At 32.6% G+C, this 18,116-nt stretch overlaps 1 protein-coding gene across 1 annotated transcript; it reads left to right on the forward strand.

Moving 5' to 3' along the window:
* Positions 1–9,446: 9,446 nt before the first annotated feature.
* Positions 9,447–12,443, forward strand: LOC148547346 (putative sesquiterpene synthase). Its single transcript, XM_088496921.1, has 5 exons — positions 9,447–9,836; positions 9,939–10,157; positions 10,318–10,459; positions 10,556–10,804; positions 11,965–12,443. The coding sequence occupies exons 1-5, from the start codon at positions 9,532–9,534 to the stop codon at positions 12,259–12,261; spliced, it is 1,212 nt and encodes a 403-aa protein (XP_088353047.1). The 5' UTR covers positions 9,447–9,531; the 3' UTR covers positions 12,262–12,443.
* Positions 12,444–18,116: the final 5,673 nt, after the last annotated feature.

The raw sequence follows: 18,116 nt of genomic DNA on the forward strand, positions 1-18,116 counted from the left end.
AACCCAACAAATCTCCCCCTTCTCGACTAGGTGGAGGCTCTCGCCATTCCGGCGATCAAACAACATGTTTCAAACTTTTCTCTTGACAATGCTTTTGTCATCATATCAGCACCATTGTCATCAGTGTGAACTTTCTCAAGTTCCAACAACTTGGAATCTAACACATCCCGTATCCAGTGATACCTAACATCAATATGTTTAGATCTTGGATGAAAAGTAGAATTCTTGGCAAGATGAATAGCACTTTGGCTATCACACAACAACACATAACGGTCTTGCTTGAAACCAAGTGCTGCAAGAAACTTCTTCATCCACAACAACTCTTTACATGCTTCAGTTGCTGCAATAAACTCTGCCTCTGTGGTAGAAAGTGCAACACACTTTTGTAGCCTTGACTGCCATGAAATAGCTCCCCCTGCAAACTTGACCAAATAACCTGAAGTAGACTTTCGAGAATCAATATCTCCTGCCATGTCTGCATCAGTAAAGCCAACTAACAAAGGTTTCTCACCACCAAAACTCAAACTCAAATTAGTTGTACCTTTGAGATATCTCATAATCCATTTAACAGCATTCCAATGTTCTTTACCTGGATTAGAGAGAAAACGACTCACAGTACCAACTGCATGAGCAATGTCTGGTCTAGTACACACCATAGCATACATCAAGCTTCCAACAGCTGAGGCATAAGGAATTTCATCTATTGCTTGTTTCTCCTCATCAGTGGTTGGACACTGCTTGGTACTCAACTTAAAATGAGGAGCAAAAGAACTAGCAACACATTTGGCATCATTCATGCCAAACCTTTGAAGCACCTTCTTTATGTACTTCTCCTGTGACAAATAAAGCTTCTTGGAATCTCTATAACGAGTAATAGTCATGCCCAAAATTTGTTTGGCAGGACCCAAGTCCTTCATAGCAAAGAACTTACTCAACTGTTTCTTCAACTCATTAATCCTCAAAGCATTCTTGCCCACAATCAAAATATCATCCACATAAAGCAAAAGAATGATAAAATCATCATCAGAAAATTTTTGCACAAATACACAATGATCTAAAGTTGTCTTACGGTAACCATGCTTCCCCATAATAGATTCAAACTTCTTGTACCACTGTCTTGGAGCTTGCTTCAACCCATAAAGACTCTTCTTAAGCTTGCACACAAAATCTTCCTTTCCTTTAACAACAAAGCCCTCCGGTTGCTCCATGTAGATCTCCTTGTCTAAATCACCATGAAGAAAAGCTGTCTTCACATCCATTTGCTCAATCTCCAAATCAAGAGACGCTGCTAATCCAAGCACAGCACGAATGGATGACATCCTCACAACAGGAGAAAAGATCTCCTCATAATCAACACCTTTTCTCTGGCTAAAGCCTCTAACAACCAATCTAGCCTTATACCGAGGCTTAGAATTGTGTTCTTCATTCTTGATTCTGAATACCCATTTGTTCTTCAAAACTCGCATACCCTTCGGTAGCTTCACCAACTCATAGGTATCATTCTCAAGCAAGGACTTCATTTCTTCTTGCATAGCTTCAAGCCATTGAGCTTTGCTTTCATCTTCAACAGCCTCTCCAAAGCATTCAGGTTCTCCCCCATCAGTCAACAAAACAAACTCATGTGGAGAATACCTTGACGAAGGCTTTCTCTCTCTTGTAGACCTTCTAAGTGCATTTGCAGGAATTTCTAAAGCTGGTTCTTCATCTTGATCATCATCACCAACTTCATCAAGTATTGGATCAACTGTTCCATCTTCACCTGCACTTGTATCATGCTCATTATTTTGAGCTTCAACTCTACCATCTTCTACCATAGGCATAGAGGGAGTAATATCCAAGTCAGAAAAATCATCACTAGGCTGAACCATTGGCTTTTCCGCATTATCAACATCCTTCAATGTTTGGTCTTCAACAAAGACAACATCTCTACTCTGAATCACCTTCTTGTTAACAGGATCATAAAACCTGTAACCAAACTCATCCATGCCATAGCCAATAAAAATACATTGCCTAGTCTTTACATCAAGCTTAGATCTCTCATCTTTAGGAATATGAACAAAAGCTTTACATCCAAAGACTCTTAAATGATCATAAGAAACATCTTTACCTGACCATACCTTCTCTGGCACTTCAAATTGCAAGGGAACACATGGTGTCCGGTTCAAGACATGAACAACAGTGCTCAAAGCTTCACCCCAAAAGGATTTTGCCAATCCAGACTGTGACAATAAGCACCTAACTCTTTCAACCAATGTTCTGTTAATTCTTTCAGCCAAGCCATTCAACTGAGGAGTCTTTGGAGGAGTCTTCTGATGTCTTATACCATGCTCTTTACAATAAGCATCAAATGGACCTGAGTACTCACCACCATTGTCAGTACGAATGCATTTCAACTTCTTCCCAGTTTCTCTTTCAACAGAAGCTTGAAATTGCTTGAACACATTCAAAACTTGATCTTTGGTCTTCAAAGTGTAAACCCATAATTTCCTAGAATGATCATCAATAAAGGTTACAAAATAGATAGACCCTCCAAGTGTTCTTGTCTTCATCGGCCCACATACATCAGAATGCACCAAGTCAAGTATCTCTGACTTCCTTGAAGGTGGGTGGCTCTTGAAAGAAACCCTGTTTTGTTTTCCAGCAAAGCAATGGTTGCACTTTTGCAAAGCAACCTTACAACCAGATAAAAGATTCCTCTTGGATAACATATTCATGCCCTTCTCACTCATATGACATAATCTCTTATGCCATAAATCAGTTTCATCAACAAACTCAGCAGCATTAACAACATCTTTCACAATCTTTGCTTGAGTTAAATAAAGAGTAGAGTGTCGAGTACCTCTAGCAACAACCATGGAACCCTTGGTGAGCTTCCAACTATCACGAGAGAATGAGCTATCCAAGTCTTCATCACACAACTTACCAACAGAAAGTAAGTTCAACCGAATATCTGGAACATGCTTCACACGCTTCAAAGTCAACTTGGTACCGTTGGAGGTTTCCAAGCAAACCTGTCCAACACCGGCACATTTTGCAACACCTTGATGAGCCATTTTTACATCACCAAAATCACCAGGAGTATAGGACGTAAACAAATCCCTCCTAGATGTAACATGAATAGAAGCACCGCTATCAATCACCCAACTAGTGCTATTATCAACAAGGTTAACAGATTCAAACTCTTCAACAACAAGAAAATCATCATGAGTTACATTAACCTTGTCTTCCTTGCTACCATCATCTTTATTTGTGCTCTTATCTTTACTTGCCTTGGCTTTCTCCTTCTTTAGCTGCCAACAAAATTTCTTCACATGTCCCTTTTGACCACAATGATGACACTCAATATTCTTATACTTTCCTCGAGACTTGCTTCTACTTTGATCTCTACCTTTAGGACCTCGACTTTTGCTTCTCCCCCTAGACTCAGAAACAAGAACATCTGAATGTGTAGTCGATGTACCTTGTGACTTTCTTCTCATCTCTTCATTCAAAACACTGCTCTTGGCAAGATCCATAGAGATTACACCATCAGGAGCAGAATTGGACAATGACATTCTGAGAATTTCCCACGAGTCTGGTAAGGAGCCAAGAAGTAACAATCCTTGAACCTCTTCATCAAACTTGATACCCATGGAAGATAACTGATTCATAATTCCTTGGAAATTATTCAAGTGATCTGTCATTGATGTCCCATCTGTATACTTCAAAGCCAACAACTGCTTGATCAAAAACATCTTGTTATTCCCAGTTTTTCGAGCATACAACTGTTCAAGTTTAATCCAAAGAGTCCGAGCATGTGTCTCTCCAATAATATGGTTCAACACATTATCGTCAACCCACTGCCTAATATATCCACAGACTTGTCTATGCAACAAAGTCCAATCATCATCAGATTTATCATTAGGCTTCTCTGTACCAAAAACTGGTTGATGAAAATTCTTGACATAAAGCAAATCTTCCATTTTTGACTTCCACAAATCATAATTAGGACCATTAAGAGTGATCATCCTACTAGTATTAGTATTAGCTTCCATTGTTCACAAACTCACAAGCCCAGAAAAATACCAACAAGCTCTGATACCAGTATGAAAGAGCCTAGCAGCGGAAACGACACAAATGTCCAACACAAAAACAATATGGAAGCACTCACAACACAATATGGCAGCAACTATAACAAGCAAATATAGCAAGTAAAGCAATAATAAGAACACACCGAGATTTTAACGTGGAAAACCCCCTCAAGGTAAGAGGTAAAAACCACGAGTCGTCCAGACCAATGAAATAGCTCCACTATAATCAAATGAGGTACAAGAGAGTCTCAAACAAAGCACAAAAATGTGCATATAACCAGCCAAAACATCAAAGCACCAAAGCTCACAAATGAAAAGCAAGAAGATGAAATATACCCAAAAAACAGAGCTGCTGTCGAAGCCAATTTCTCCCTCTGTAGACCTCCAATTAAAATCTCCACCGTCCAGAATGAAGAACAAGATGTGAAGAATCTACAGTTCAAATTTCACGTCGATCCAACGGTGAAAGAATAAGAAACTGCCGTTCCAAAATTGCTGCTCTGTGTAAAAACGGGAAACCTAATTTCTCTCTTGCGAAGCCAATTTCTCTCACTGCAAATCTCCAATCAACATCTCCACCGACCAGAATGAAGAACAAGATGATAGGAACACGCAGTTTAAATTTCAAGCCGATCCAACGGTGAACAATTGAGAAACTGCCATTTGAGATTTACTGCTTTGGGCAAAAACGGAAATTCTGTTTTTCCCTTCTCTCTCACTTGGTGGCTACTCTCTCTCACTCTCAATGACCCCCAAAAATCTGAACTAGGGTTGTGGCACAATGGGTGCAAGAGACACCCTCAAAATATTGGGCTTGGGCCTCACAAAGGAGAGAAAAACCCAACAATTAGATTGCAGCAATATGCATGAAATGAATAAATATGTCAAATTGTCACAAATGCGATTTCATCATATAAAGAAAGAAAGTAACTAAATAGAACAACACTTGAAATATCAATTTTGTAGCAAGTATAAATGCCAATATGCCATTAGGTATTATCTGCGTTGTAACGGATAAAAAAGTTTGTTATAATATTAGTTAAAAGGTTAGAAAAGGTAGGAGTAGATCTATATATCTCTGAATCAGGTCTATTAAAGTAAGGATCAGATTCTAGTCATCATAATACAGTTTACATGCATGTTCATTCTTCTATGTTCTTTCTAGCTTTCTCTCTGCAATATTAGAAAGGTTTAATTACTTTATTAGTTTTTATAGTTTCACCAAATTTTTAATCTCTGAATGAATTTTTTTTAATTAGGTCTTTTTTTACAATAATTGACTTAATTGTAAAGGAACTCAACTAAAAAAAATTAGTACAAAGACCTAAATAAAAAGAAAAAAAAAGTATATAGACTCAATAAAAAAAGTTGTGCAAAAACTCAATTAAAAGAAAAAAAATATAGAGACTTAATTAAAAATTTCGCAAAACTATAGGGATCAACAGAATAATAATTAAACCTATTAGAAACTCATACAAAGTCTAGAATTAAAAATGAAAGCAACATAAGAAATATAAATACAAGAAACAACACCCTTAGACAGAAAAAGAAAAAATTGTCAGCAAACATGCAAATCTATCATATCAAGATTTAAGCCCTAAAGATATGCAAATATATCATATCAGCATATTCCTTTTATCATTTTCAGCAAAATCAACACTAACCCCAAATTAAGATTCATAGAAACTGCTCTTTTTTTTTTTTTTTTTTTGTCTCGGTAAAATTTTATAAAATTAACCCTATTCTTCCCACTCCTCCCACCTTCCTTACCATCGCTACTTTTCTCACACCCCTCAAAATCCCTTTCATTTCAAAAAAGAAATTTTACAATAAAAAAAACTTAGCATATATAATAAGACAAGCATAACTTATCAATTGAAGATGATAACAAAGAAAAAGACAGAGAAAAAACCAAAAACAATAATGGATAAACCTGTAATTCTGAGAAAATGAATTTATATGAGATTAGAGATTAAATTTGAAAAAAAAAAAACTTAATAAAAAATTTTTGAAAAAAGGAAGAGAAACACCGAATTCATTGGTATAAACAGATAACTTAGCAGTAGAGAACATTCGAATTTGCCACGATGAGTATTAAGTCTGTGCCAATTAAAAAAATCCAGCTCAACTTTGCTATAGACAATGAAGATCGTTGCAAATTTTCGAACAATTTGGCCATAAATAGTTAGACACTAGTATTTTTATTCGTAATACTATTACGGAAATATAAATCTTTTAAAAATGATGTCGATCCTGATATTATAAATTATCATATAAAAAATTTATAACATTAAACTATTTTTATAAAATAGTTATAAAGGACAAAAGTCTCTATTGACTAAGAAGATAAGGGTCTTTGTAAATAAAAATAAAATTAAATAATAAATTTTTAGTTATTATTTTCATACGAAAGAGTTTAATTTTTTATTAATAATTAATTTTAACATTTGTTATCTAAAATTTAAAAGAATTTAACATGTATACTTTTATATTTAATTAAGTGTTAAGTTTGTTGTACAAATAAAAATAATTAATTTTTATGCTTGCTATTTAAAAGTAATATTTTTTCTATATATATAAAAATATAACTAAATATTAGCATAAAAAAATTTAGATTGATAGTTACAAAATTAACTCAATTTTTTTTTCTTAAAACAATTAAATCTTAATTTTAACTTTTAATTACAATATTAGTATTTTTTTAAATTATCTGTAATAAATATTTGAAAAAAAAAGTAAAAATATAGATTCAAAATATAAGCAGTAAAAATTTAAAAATAAATAAAAAATATGTATATAAAAATATTTTTATTTAAATTATATTATATTGTTAATTTTATTTTTTATAAAACATAAAGGTAGAGAAAAATAGAGAATGAGAGAAAAGAGAGAGAAAGATAAAAGAAATAGAATGAGAGAGAGATGTGTTAATTTTAGAAGTTAAAAAAAGTTATTTTAATTATAATAAAAAAAATATCTGTTGACACATTTTAATTTGTCAAATTACTAATATAAAATATAAATTATAATAAATTATATATAGAATGAAAAGAATAGAAAAAAATAGAAAAAAAAGGAGGTAGATAAGAGAATAAAAGAGTATCATGTGACACATTTTAGTTATTAAATTAGTTAATAATATATAAATATAATATTTAATATAGCTATATTTTAATTTTAGTATTTTAATTTTTAATTTTAATTTAATTTGAATATAGTTGGAGAATGTCATGTTTTATGTTTTGATTCTTAAATTTGTAGTTAGATATTCTGTAACAGATTTAGGTTCGGGAAGTAATAGCCATTTTCTCTTGCCTTGAGCAGTTGAGTCAGTTCCAGTCATGAGATGACTTTTCTCTTACCACAGCAAACCCGGAAACTTCCTGCCAGTGTATCCCGTATCCTTTTCTGGGTGAGAATCTTTTAGTCATTGATAATAATATATAAGAGAGATAAAGTGAATAAAAGAATAAGAGAGACAGAGAAAGGAAAAGAGATGAAGGGAGAGATATTTAGTTTTAGAAAAAAAGATTTGATTTCAATTGTAATAAGGGAATGATATATGACACATTTTAGTTGTAAAATTAGTTATATATAATAGAATAATAGATATAATAGATATATACTATGATGCACGGATACGGGACACGGGACACGCGAGTACGTGAATTTTAAAATCTTACATGACACGGGGACACGCATATATATAAAATATAAATTATTTTTTAGATAAATTGTAATGATATTTTGATATTTTATTGATATTAAAATATAAAATAAAATTTTTAATTATTTTTAATGTCTTATTTTATAAATTATATCAAGTATTTAAAATATTTTTTGTTTTAATAAATAATAATATATACTATATCTAAATTTATTTTAAGGATATATGTTAAGAATAAGACTGGACACGCGGACACGTGATGGTATTTAGGTGTGTCCAGGCGTGTCCGAAGAAGAATTTTTTATCTTTTATTAAGACACGGTTGAACACAGCAGACACGCGTGTCGGACGAGTGTCGGTGAGTGTCGTGTCCAAGATGTGTCTGACACGCGGACACGATAACTCAGCGAAGTGTTCGTGCTTCATAGGATATATATAAAAGAGATAAAGTAGTTGAAGGAATGAGAAAGATAGATAAAAGAAGAGGAAAGAGGAGAGAATTTTTATATTTTGGAAGGAAATATTTGATTTCAAATACAAAGAAGAGGTGACATATAACATATTTTGGTTGTAAACTAAAATTAGTAGAAAAGAAAGAAAAATTCTTTAATTTTAGAGAAAAAAATTGATTTTAATTATAATAAAAGAGTAATATGTGATACATTTTGTTGTAAAATTAATAAAAAAATTATTTAATTTAAAAAAAATTAATTTTAATTATAATAAAAAATAATATATGATACATTTTAATTATAATATTAGTAATGGATAATAGATGCAATTCAGTCATTTGCTCGCTTAAAAAGATTTGCCACTAAATCTGCTTAGTCGGTGGGTTTCTGTGGTAAACAGTAAACACCCGCTTTTCTGTTAGTGTTTGTTGAAGTTAACTCATATTGAAAACAAATTTAGTAAATATTCGCTTTTATAAAAATTTATTTAACAACCAAATTAAATTGAAAAATGATATGTATAACTGAAATATAAAACATTATTAGCACGTACCAGTTTGATTTGTATCTGATTTTATTTAAGAATGAAATCGAACCAATAAATTCTTCAATAAATTATCATATAATAATTTTGTTAAAAATATAATTATTTATGTATTTTTTCTTATACGTTTAAAATTTTAAATAAAATAGTACCATTACATTGTATTAGAATATTTATCATCGAAAAGTTTAGAATGTGATTCTCGTTATCTTTAAAAGAAAAAAAAAATATCATGATAAATGTAGATCAAAATGAATAGTTGATCATATTTAGAGAGACTCATTTGCTAATTTTTCACTCCTTTAAATTAACTATTAAACCGAAAACATTTGCAGGAAGTGAACAAAATCATGAAGCAAGAAGTTCAAATGCATAAAGAGAAAGTGAAGATAAATTTGTCTTCTAACGACAATAATATCTTACAAAAACTAAGCTTAATTGATTCAATTCAACGATTGAGTATATCTTATCATTTTGAAAATGAAATTGATAAGATATTAGTACAAATTCACAAGGATTTTACTAACAAAGATCTTGCTATAGAGGAACGTGACCTTCACTTTATTACATTACTTTTTCGTTTGTTCAGACAAAGAGGATATAACATTTCATCAGGTACAATGCATGTAAAACTAATTTTAATTTTTTATCTTATATATATATAATTACAATATAAAAACTAATACTTATGGATTTACAATAGTTAGTATAAATGTGAATTATACAGATATTTTCAACAAATTCAAGAATAAAAAAGGAGAATTCGATGAAATAATTGTTGTTCAAGATGTTAAAGGAATGTGGAGCTTGTATGAGGCTGCACAATTAAGGGTTCATGGGGAAGATATATTAGAGAAAGCACATGAATTCACATACAATAAACTTAAGTCTATCACCAATCAATTGAGTCCATCTCTTGCTGAACAAGTCAATCAAAGCTTAGTACAACCTTTTCACAAGGCAATTCCAAGAATGAAGGCAAGGTCATATATGTCTTTTTACGAAGAAAGTTCTACGCATGATAAAATTCTTCTAAAGTTTGCAAAACTAGATTTCAATATGCTGCAAAAATGGTACCGGAAAGAGGTTGGTAGTGCCACCAAGTAAGTATTTTAAATCTAACTAAGCACTTTTTATTAGATTTTTTTTAAAAAGAAAAGCTCCTATAATCGACAAGATATAATTTTTTGTACGATTAATTATAGGTGGTGGGAAAAGTTAGAATTTTCGAAAAAGGTCCCTTATGCAAGAGAGAGGATAGCTGAGTTATACTTCTGGCCATTTGCTATGAACTCTGAGCCTAAATATACTACTTTTAGAAGGGTGGTGGCCAAAGTGGTTCAATGGATGACTATATTTGATGATACTTATGATGTCTATGGAACAATCGAAGAACTTGAGCTCCTCACACAGGCAATCCGAAGGTAAGAATTGACCAATTTTATATTATTATGCTACACATCTCAATTAAAAAGAATCTATACATGATCAATGTGTTTATATTTATTTTGGTCATTATCTTAATAATTTAATTTCACGATCACGTTTCTTTCTTAATTAGTTTTTAACCTTTTTGTGTTTCAGATGGGATATTAGTTACATTGAATCTCTTCCAGATTGCTTTAAGGCGATTTTTAATTCAATTGTGGAACTTGTTGATGAAATAATAGAGTTAAATGCTGGAAGCGGAGAATCAAACTTGATATTGCAATGTCTCAAACAGGCCGTAGGCTTTATTTCTTACTTTTTTTAATTTTAAATTAATTATTATATTCATTAATCATCATTTTAATGAAGTATTCATCAATTAATTTATCTTCAGTTGTCTCATTATGCACAAGGTTACATGGATGAAGCAAGATGGTGCTATGAGGGATATATTCCGTCATATGATGAGTATAAGGTTGTTGCATCTGCTACTTTTGGATATGAACTGCTTACAGTAATGTTTATTGCTTTGGGAGAATTCACAACCAAAGAAACTCTTTATTGGGTTTCTAATAATATTCCACCCATCCTACTAGCTTCGACACTTATTGCCAGACTCACAAATAATTTGGGTTCACACAAGGTATATTGTTAGAGATATAATTATTTATATATATTTTTTTATTATTTTAAATTTTAAAAAGAAGTAATTTATTGACATAGTATTAAAATTTTTATGACAAAAAAAAAATTATAATTCAATCTTTATTGTCTTCTAAAAAAATAGCATAAAATAAATAAAAAATTATAAAAAATTCAAGTAAAACCCAAAAAATTTCTTATTTAAAAAGACTGTGTCAAAAAAATAATTTCATGATATATATATATATATATATATATATATATATATATATATATATAATGTTGACATACACATATCAAAGGAGAGAGCTTTTCATAAAATTATTTATTTTCAAAACTATTAGGTAAAATAATATAAATTATTATATATTTAAAATGTTTTTTAATGTAAGAGCTTCTTTTTATCATATCATAAAATAACTTTTCATAAATAGTTATATTGCTAATAGAGTTTAATTTTAATTGGTTGTAAATAATCACTAATTTATTTGAGGTATTGATCATTTTATAAGGGTGTAATGAAAGAACTACTAGTTGTAAAGAAAAAAACTTAATAATTTTGACTTTTTTTATTTATTAACTTTTGCATAATAGTATGATAATATGATTAAGTTAATGATGAATATTTACATGCAGTTGTCTTTATATGAAATTTTTAGTTGAGAATTATTATATAATTTGACGTATTTGATTAAATTATTATTTAACGATTTTCAACTAACAACTTCATATAAAAATAACTGCATGTGAGTTTTCACGTTAAGTTGATAGATATAAATTAAATCCATTTGCTACTAATAAGATATTATTACTATTTTATGTCTTAAGTATTATTTTCTAATTCATGGGCCTATAGTATCTTATTTCCCTAAATAATTGAATCAATATTAATTTAACAAAGTCATGATTAATTAATTTACACACACAAGTTTTTAGTGGAATATTTTAATACTTTTTGACAATGATATATATGTATAATTCAACTTTTAATTTGAATTTGATCAATTATTTAATTTGTAACATAGTCTTATAAGTGATTTTTGTTAGACCAATAAATAATTAAGCAATTTCACTGAATTTGGTTAGAAAAAAGTGCATGTACACGTATCATTAGATCTCTGTTTCTAAATCATAGGCCTATTTTGAACCAATTATTTGTAGTTTGAGCAGCAAAGAGAACATGCTGCTTCGGCCGTAGAATGTTGCATGAAGCAATATGGCTTTTCAGAAGAGGAGGCCCATGAATTCATCAAAAAGGATATCAATAATTACTGGAAGGATATGAATGAAGAGTACCTCAAGTTAATTGAATATATCCCAAGGCCAGTCCTTGATTGCATTGTTAACATGGCACGCATATGTGAGTTTCTATATGCAAATTTTGGAGATAAAATTACAGATTGTGCACTCTGTAAAGACCACATTGCGCCACTGCTTTTGGATCCCGTGGTCGTGTAGCAGTTTTATGGTCCTAATAAGCTTTTGAGTGTTTGGCCTTAATTAATCTTTAATTATATGCATGTATGGTGTTCTCGTCCTGTTGTTATTGTTTGTTTGTATTGTCTTGTAAGGATACCAAGTTCTTTGTCAACGGTTAGTTTTTTTATGAAGTTAAATTCTAAAATGATTTTTGTTGTGCACACTAAATAATTTTCGAAATCCCAATTACATCAATAATTATGTGTTTGAGACTGTTAAAAATGTGTATTACTTTAGTTTCAGGTTCGGTTTTTTGTTAATAATTTACTGGTGTAATTTGATGACATAGATTTTTAGTGATATATATGTCACATTATGATTTAGTCATATATAATAAGAATTTGATTTTAATGTACTATCAGTATAAAATCGTTTTACATATGCATCACCAATTATATAATGTCATATTAGTAAAAATAAGTATCTTTTATTTGAACGGCGTGAATAATTATCTAAAAAAACAGTTATAATTGCACAACTATGTAAAACGTTTTATATATATATTGTCCGTACATGAAAATTAAACTCATATAATAATGTAATAAATTTATGAGTAACACATGGCATGGATAATACTATATTTTATAATATTATTTGCTCGTATGCCAATTGGTGCCACACATTAGGAGTAATATTCCAGTATATTAGGTGCACTAAATTGATCACTAACTTTGTATTAAATAACTCATTTTAGTTATTGAATTAAATATGGTGAGCCTAGTCAATTCCTATGCCAGTTTGTTTTCTTTTTATTTTATTTTACAAATTTAAAATTCTCAATATCTCTAAACATATTAATTTCTCTTCTATTTTTTTACAATATTACTTAAATACAAGTACTTTTATAAATATTTTTAAATTTTTTATTTTAATTTTATAATTTTTTTCTAATAATTTAATTATATTAATAAATTTTGTTATATATAATTATATATGTTATTTTAATAAAAAAAATTACATGATTAATTTAAAAACGTGTATTTTCTAATGATAATGTCTCACAAAAACATAATAGAAATTAGAACCTGAAAAGGGAAAAAAAGGCTAACCGCAATATCAACCTATCCTCACCAACTATCACAAACCTTTAACAGTAATTAGCAGTTAAATGAATTTTTTCATATAAGATAAGTTGTTTGAAAATTGAGTTTAAATAATATAAGAATAAATAAATGATTCAATAAGTATATTGACCATTATTATACAACATATCTAACTGATGAGCTCTTGGATTTTGATTTGTTTTTAGTTTAAGCAACAAAGGGTTCATGTTGCTTCCGCAGTTGAATGTTGCATGAAGCAATATGACATTTCACAAGAGGAGGTATGCAAACTCATTCATGAGGAAATTGAACACTTTTGGAAGGATATAAACGAAGTATGCCTCATGATAAAGAACATTCCAAAGTCTATGCTTGATTCTATTCTTAATTTGGCATGCATAATTGAGTTTACATATGCAAATTTTGAGGATAAATACACACATGGAGAATTATTGAAAGATTATGTGGTTGTACTTATGTAAAAGTTGATTGCAACGTGTTGTTAATCCTATATTAATTATGCATCATTACTTTTTCGTTTAGTGGTATTACTTTTAGGGTAACTATTTTTTATCTGCATAGTTTTAGGAAATTATTATTATGATGACTAAAATAGTTATAAAACCTTGACAATACTAAAACAATATAGCTAAAATTAAGATAATATTTTTTTACTATTTGATAATACTTTTAAATTTGAAGAAATAAAAAATGAAGAATTTGATCAAATTAAAAAGTATTGTCAAATAGTAATTTTAGCTATTTTTATATATATAACTTTTTTAAAGAATAGAATAGTGTCTAAAATAAAATCCACCCGAAAAACTCTGATTAATTTAAATTGGGCTCCACCCACTCATGAGAGCAAACACTAGTACTTCTTTGTGCTGCTGTTAGAAAATAGTGAGAATAGAATAACTTTTTTTGTTGTTCATTAGTAAAAAAATTACTCAATTCCAAATGTTTATGTTTTGTGTTATTGGGCCGATTCCAAAAATTATTTATTTAAGTTTTAACTGCATTATTCTTATCAACTAAGAGGAAAAAGCCTCACTAATTCTAAAATGTCCATTCTTGGTGAGTTGCTACCACTTACATTAATTAAATTACTCTTCACCACTTTTCAAGTGTTGGCACAGGGAGGAATGAGAGAGAGGGTGAGGGAGAAAGGGGGTGGGGAAACACAGGGAGGGCTAGAATTAGGCAACCACAGTACCACGAAAAGGATCCGAGGATTTGGAATCGAGAAGAATATCAGCGATTGGAGACTGAATCCTTCACAATTTATGTGGATAATCTACCAGCAGATATATCAAAGAAAAAGTTGTTCCATTTATTCAAATGGGCAGGGAGGATAAATGACATATTTTTGGCACATAAGGAGAAGAATGGAAGCATATACTTATTTGCGTTCATACGCTATACTACAAAAGGAGGGGCGTTGAAGGCAATAGCAGAGATGAACCGTATGAGATTGAGGAATAAGGAAATGTTTGTCAGAGAAGCTAAGTATCGGAGGAAATTAGAGGTAACGAAGAATAAAGGAAAGCATGTGATGGACAACAACATGGAAGATGTAGGCAACAGGAGATATGGAGAAACAAGGAGGGATGAAGGTAGAAGACACTTTGAATGTGCAAAGAGGACGGAGAAAGTGCAGGACCCACATGGAAATGGATGGACGAAGAAGATAGAAGTTCCGGTGGCAAAAGAAAATTTGGTCTGGCTGCAAAAGAGCATTATTGGGGAATGACGGCTGCCATTGATTTTATCAAATTGACATAAAAAGTATGAAGTGAGTGGCCGCATGGAGTCCAAGTTCGAGAGCTGGGGGCGTACAAAGCTTTATTAACTTTTGAGAATTTGCTTGATGTAGAAGATGCACTCGAACATAGTAGGTGTAATTCTCTAAATATGTTCCATAGTGTATGGAGATGGGATGAGAACGAGCGAAGTGAAACTTGCAGGGTATGGTTGGAGTGCTTTGGCGTGCCGTTGCATGTTTGGTCGGTCGACACCTTCAGACTAATTGGAGAACAGTGGGGGAAAATGGTTAAGTGTGACATAGACACAGAATCGTGCAAGTCTTTCAGTGCGGGACGAATACAAATTGTACATGTATCTTTGATGTTATTAACGAATGGATTCACCTAACAATAGGTACCAGTGGATTCAACATATTTGTTAAGGAAGTTGGTGGAGAGAGGTATGGATCAGAATGCGTGACCAACATGGAATTCAAAGAAGGTAACAGTGGCGGGTTTGTCATGGATATTGGGAACAATGATGCTCATGCGATGACTAGGACTCCAAAGATGGTGGGGTGTGACGTGGCGGCGGAGACGGTGGTGCAGTTGATTCGAGAGGTGGAATGTGACAAGGGCAGAAAGGTAATTCAATTGGATGATTTGAATGAATGGAATAAGAAAAGTTTAATTCCGGAAACGGCTGCGCCAATAATGAGGGCGGTTACTAACGGAGCTGAATTCTTGGGATATCAGTCATTTAGTGAGGGATCCAATTCTAAAAAAACGGTAACATGGTGTTATGATGAGACAAGGCATGAGGGGCAGATTTGGTTGGAGGCAATTTAAATAAAAGGGGTAGTTATGATGTGAGGCCCAATTTATTGCTAAATAATAAAGAAAGGGACAATGTAATGGTGGGCCAAACCAAACGTAGCCCAGCTGAAGTGTTGAAAAATAAAAAGGGGAAGGAATCAATAATGGGCCAATCCCTATGGAACACATTTGATGAAAGGAATAAAAGGAGTAAAGGAACGGAAGTGTCTTGGGCTCAAAACCAACAAGGATCTTTAGCTAGGATAATGATGGACGGCTAAGTGGAGTAGCGTTTTGGACCCAGTTACGAACCCGATCCGGTGGCTTGTAAAAACGGTGTTTCAGCAACGGGTGCTGCTGGCAGCTGCGCAACCAAACCCAAGGGTGATGAATTAGTGGACGTCGAGGTTGATTATGTAGTGATCCGGGTTCCCAAAACATCATTGGTGAATGCAGTGAGTCTCTGTGCAATGGAGGGAGTTGTCACCATAGACGACGGCCAAGCTACGCACAAAAATAAACATGCCGAGGGGCGAGTATCGGAGGATGGTGTTGCGACTGCACAAACAGGGAAGAGAGGTAAGGTTGCGGTGGTCACTCATGGCGATTGCTTGGACGGGGAACAGGGGGAATAGGGCACGACAAGGGGTGGTGGGCAAGAATCTAAAAACACGGTCAAAGGGGTGGATACCACTGATGAAGTAATTCACGGGGAGGCAGTTCAGAGAGAGAAAAGAACGCTAGAGTATCTGAGGAGTGATGATGTTCAGGGATTGGTCTCAGGGGAGGAAAATTCAATAGTGGAAGAAACAGCGTTAGAGGCGGAAGGGAGCGTGAGGGACTTGGAGGATTCAGCAGGTTCACAGAAGGATGAAGACAGTGACTATGCTCAAGCAAAACAAAGAAATAGTTGGGAAGATGATATGATAGAAAACAGAGCTGCGTGAGAACTGGCAGTAGAATTAGGAGCAGAACAGTACAATGAGGAAGAAGATATTATGGCAATCCTTCAAGCTCAAAATGAGGTCGTTGCAATGAAAAGAAAACAAGCAAAACAAAAAAAGAAAGCAAGGAGAAGTCGTCCAAAGAACCGAAATAAGGTGTGTAAAAATATTTATAAATGATTTACTATTCTTGGAATGTTAGGGGGTTAGGGGGTGTTGGAAAAATTAGTATGGTAAAAAATTTGAAGAAAAAATATAATGTTAATCTGTTAGGATTGATAGAGATAAAAAAGGAGGTTATTACAAATTTTGATGTCATGCAAATTTGGGGAAATAGTGCCGTAGGATGGGAATTTGTCGGATCGGAAGGGGCTTCTGGGGGATTGTTAATCATGTGGGATGAACTGATGTTTAGAAAAAATAATTGCTATAAAGGGGCAAGATGGCTGTGCATTGAAGGCTTTCTCCTGCAAAACAATTTTAAATGTGTATTTTGTTTGGTGTATGGTGCTCATCAAAGAGAGGAAAAGCTACTTGTGTAGGAAGAGTTGAGTTTTCTGTCAGAGTTATGTCAAGTACCGTTTTGCTTTATGGGAGACTTTAAGGAGGTTGTTCAGGTGGAAGAAAGAAAAGGAGCTAGTATGTTAACAACATCGGCAGAAGAGTTTAAGAACTGGGTCCAGGAAATGGAGCTAGTAGACCTAGAACTGCATGATCGTAAATACACTTGGTTCCGTGGTCAATCATGCAGCCGTATTGATAGAGTGCTAGTGAACTTGGAGTGGATTGAGGAGTTCCCTGAGACGCGACTTAGAGGAGGCCCAAGGGGTTTATCTGATCATTGCCCAATGATAATGGAGGATAGCAGGATGAGTGGGGGGCCAAGGCTGTTCCGAAGCTTAGATTCTTGGTTCACACAGGATAATTTTCTCCGACTGGTGAAAGAGGAGTGAAGGGGTCTAGGAGATGCTCAGTTTACAGATAAGTTGAAGGCTTTGACTGTACCTTTGAGTAGATGGCATAAGCAACACTTTGGTAATGTTGATTTGCGGATAAAACAATTTGAGAATGAGATAAAAAAGATTGATGATATGGTTAGTAATGGAGTGTATGATGGTACATTAGAAGCGAGATGAAAAGCCCTGGTTAGTTTCTGTAAAAAATGGTATGTCAGAAAGGAAGTCCATTGGAAACAGATGTCTAAGTCCCAACATGCGAAGTTGATGGATAAGAACACCAGGTACTTTCACCATGTTGCCTCTAAAACAATCGTATTGAAGCTCTAG

Source organism: Arachis ipaensis, chromosome B8 (assembly GCF_059453495.1).
Source record: "Arachis ipaensis isolate K30076 ecotype BB chromosome B8, ASM5945349v1, whole genome shotgun sequence".
Lineage (NCBI taxonomy): Eukaryota > Viridiplantae > Streptophyta > Magnoliopsida > Fabales > Fabaceae > Arachis > Arachis ipaensis.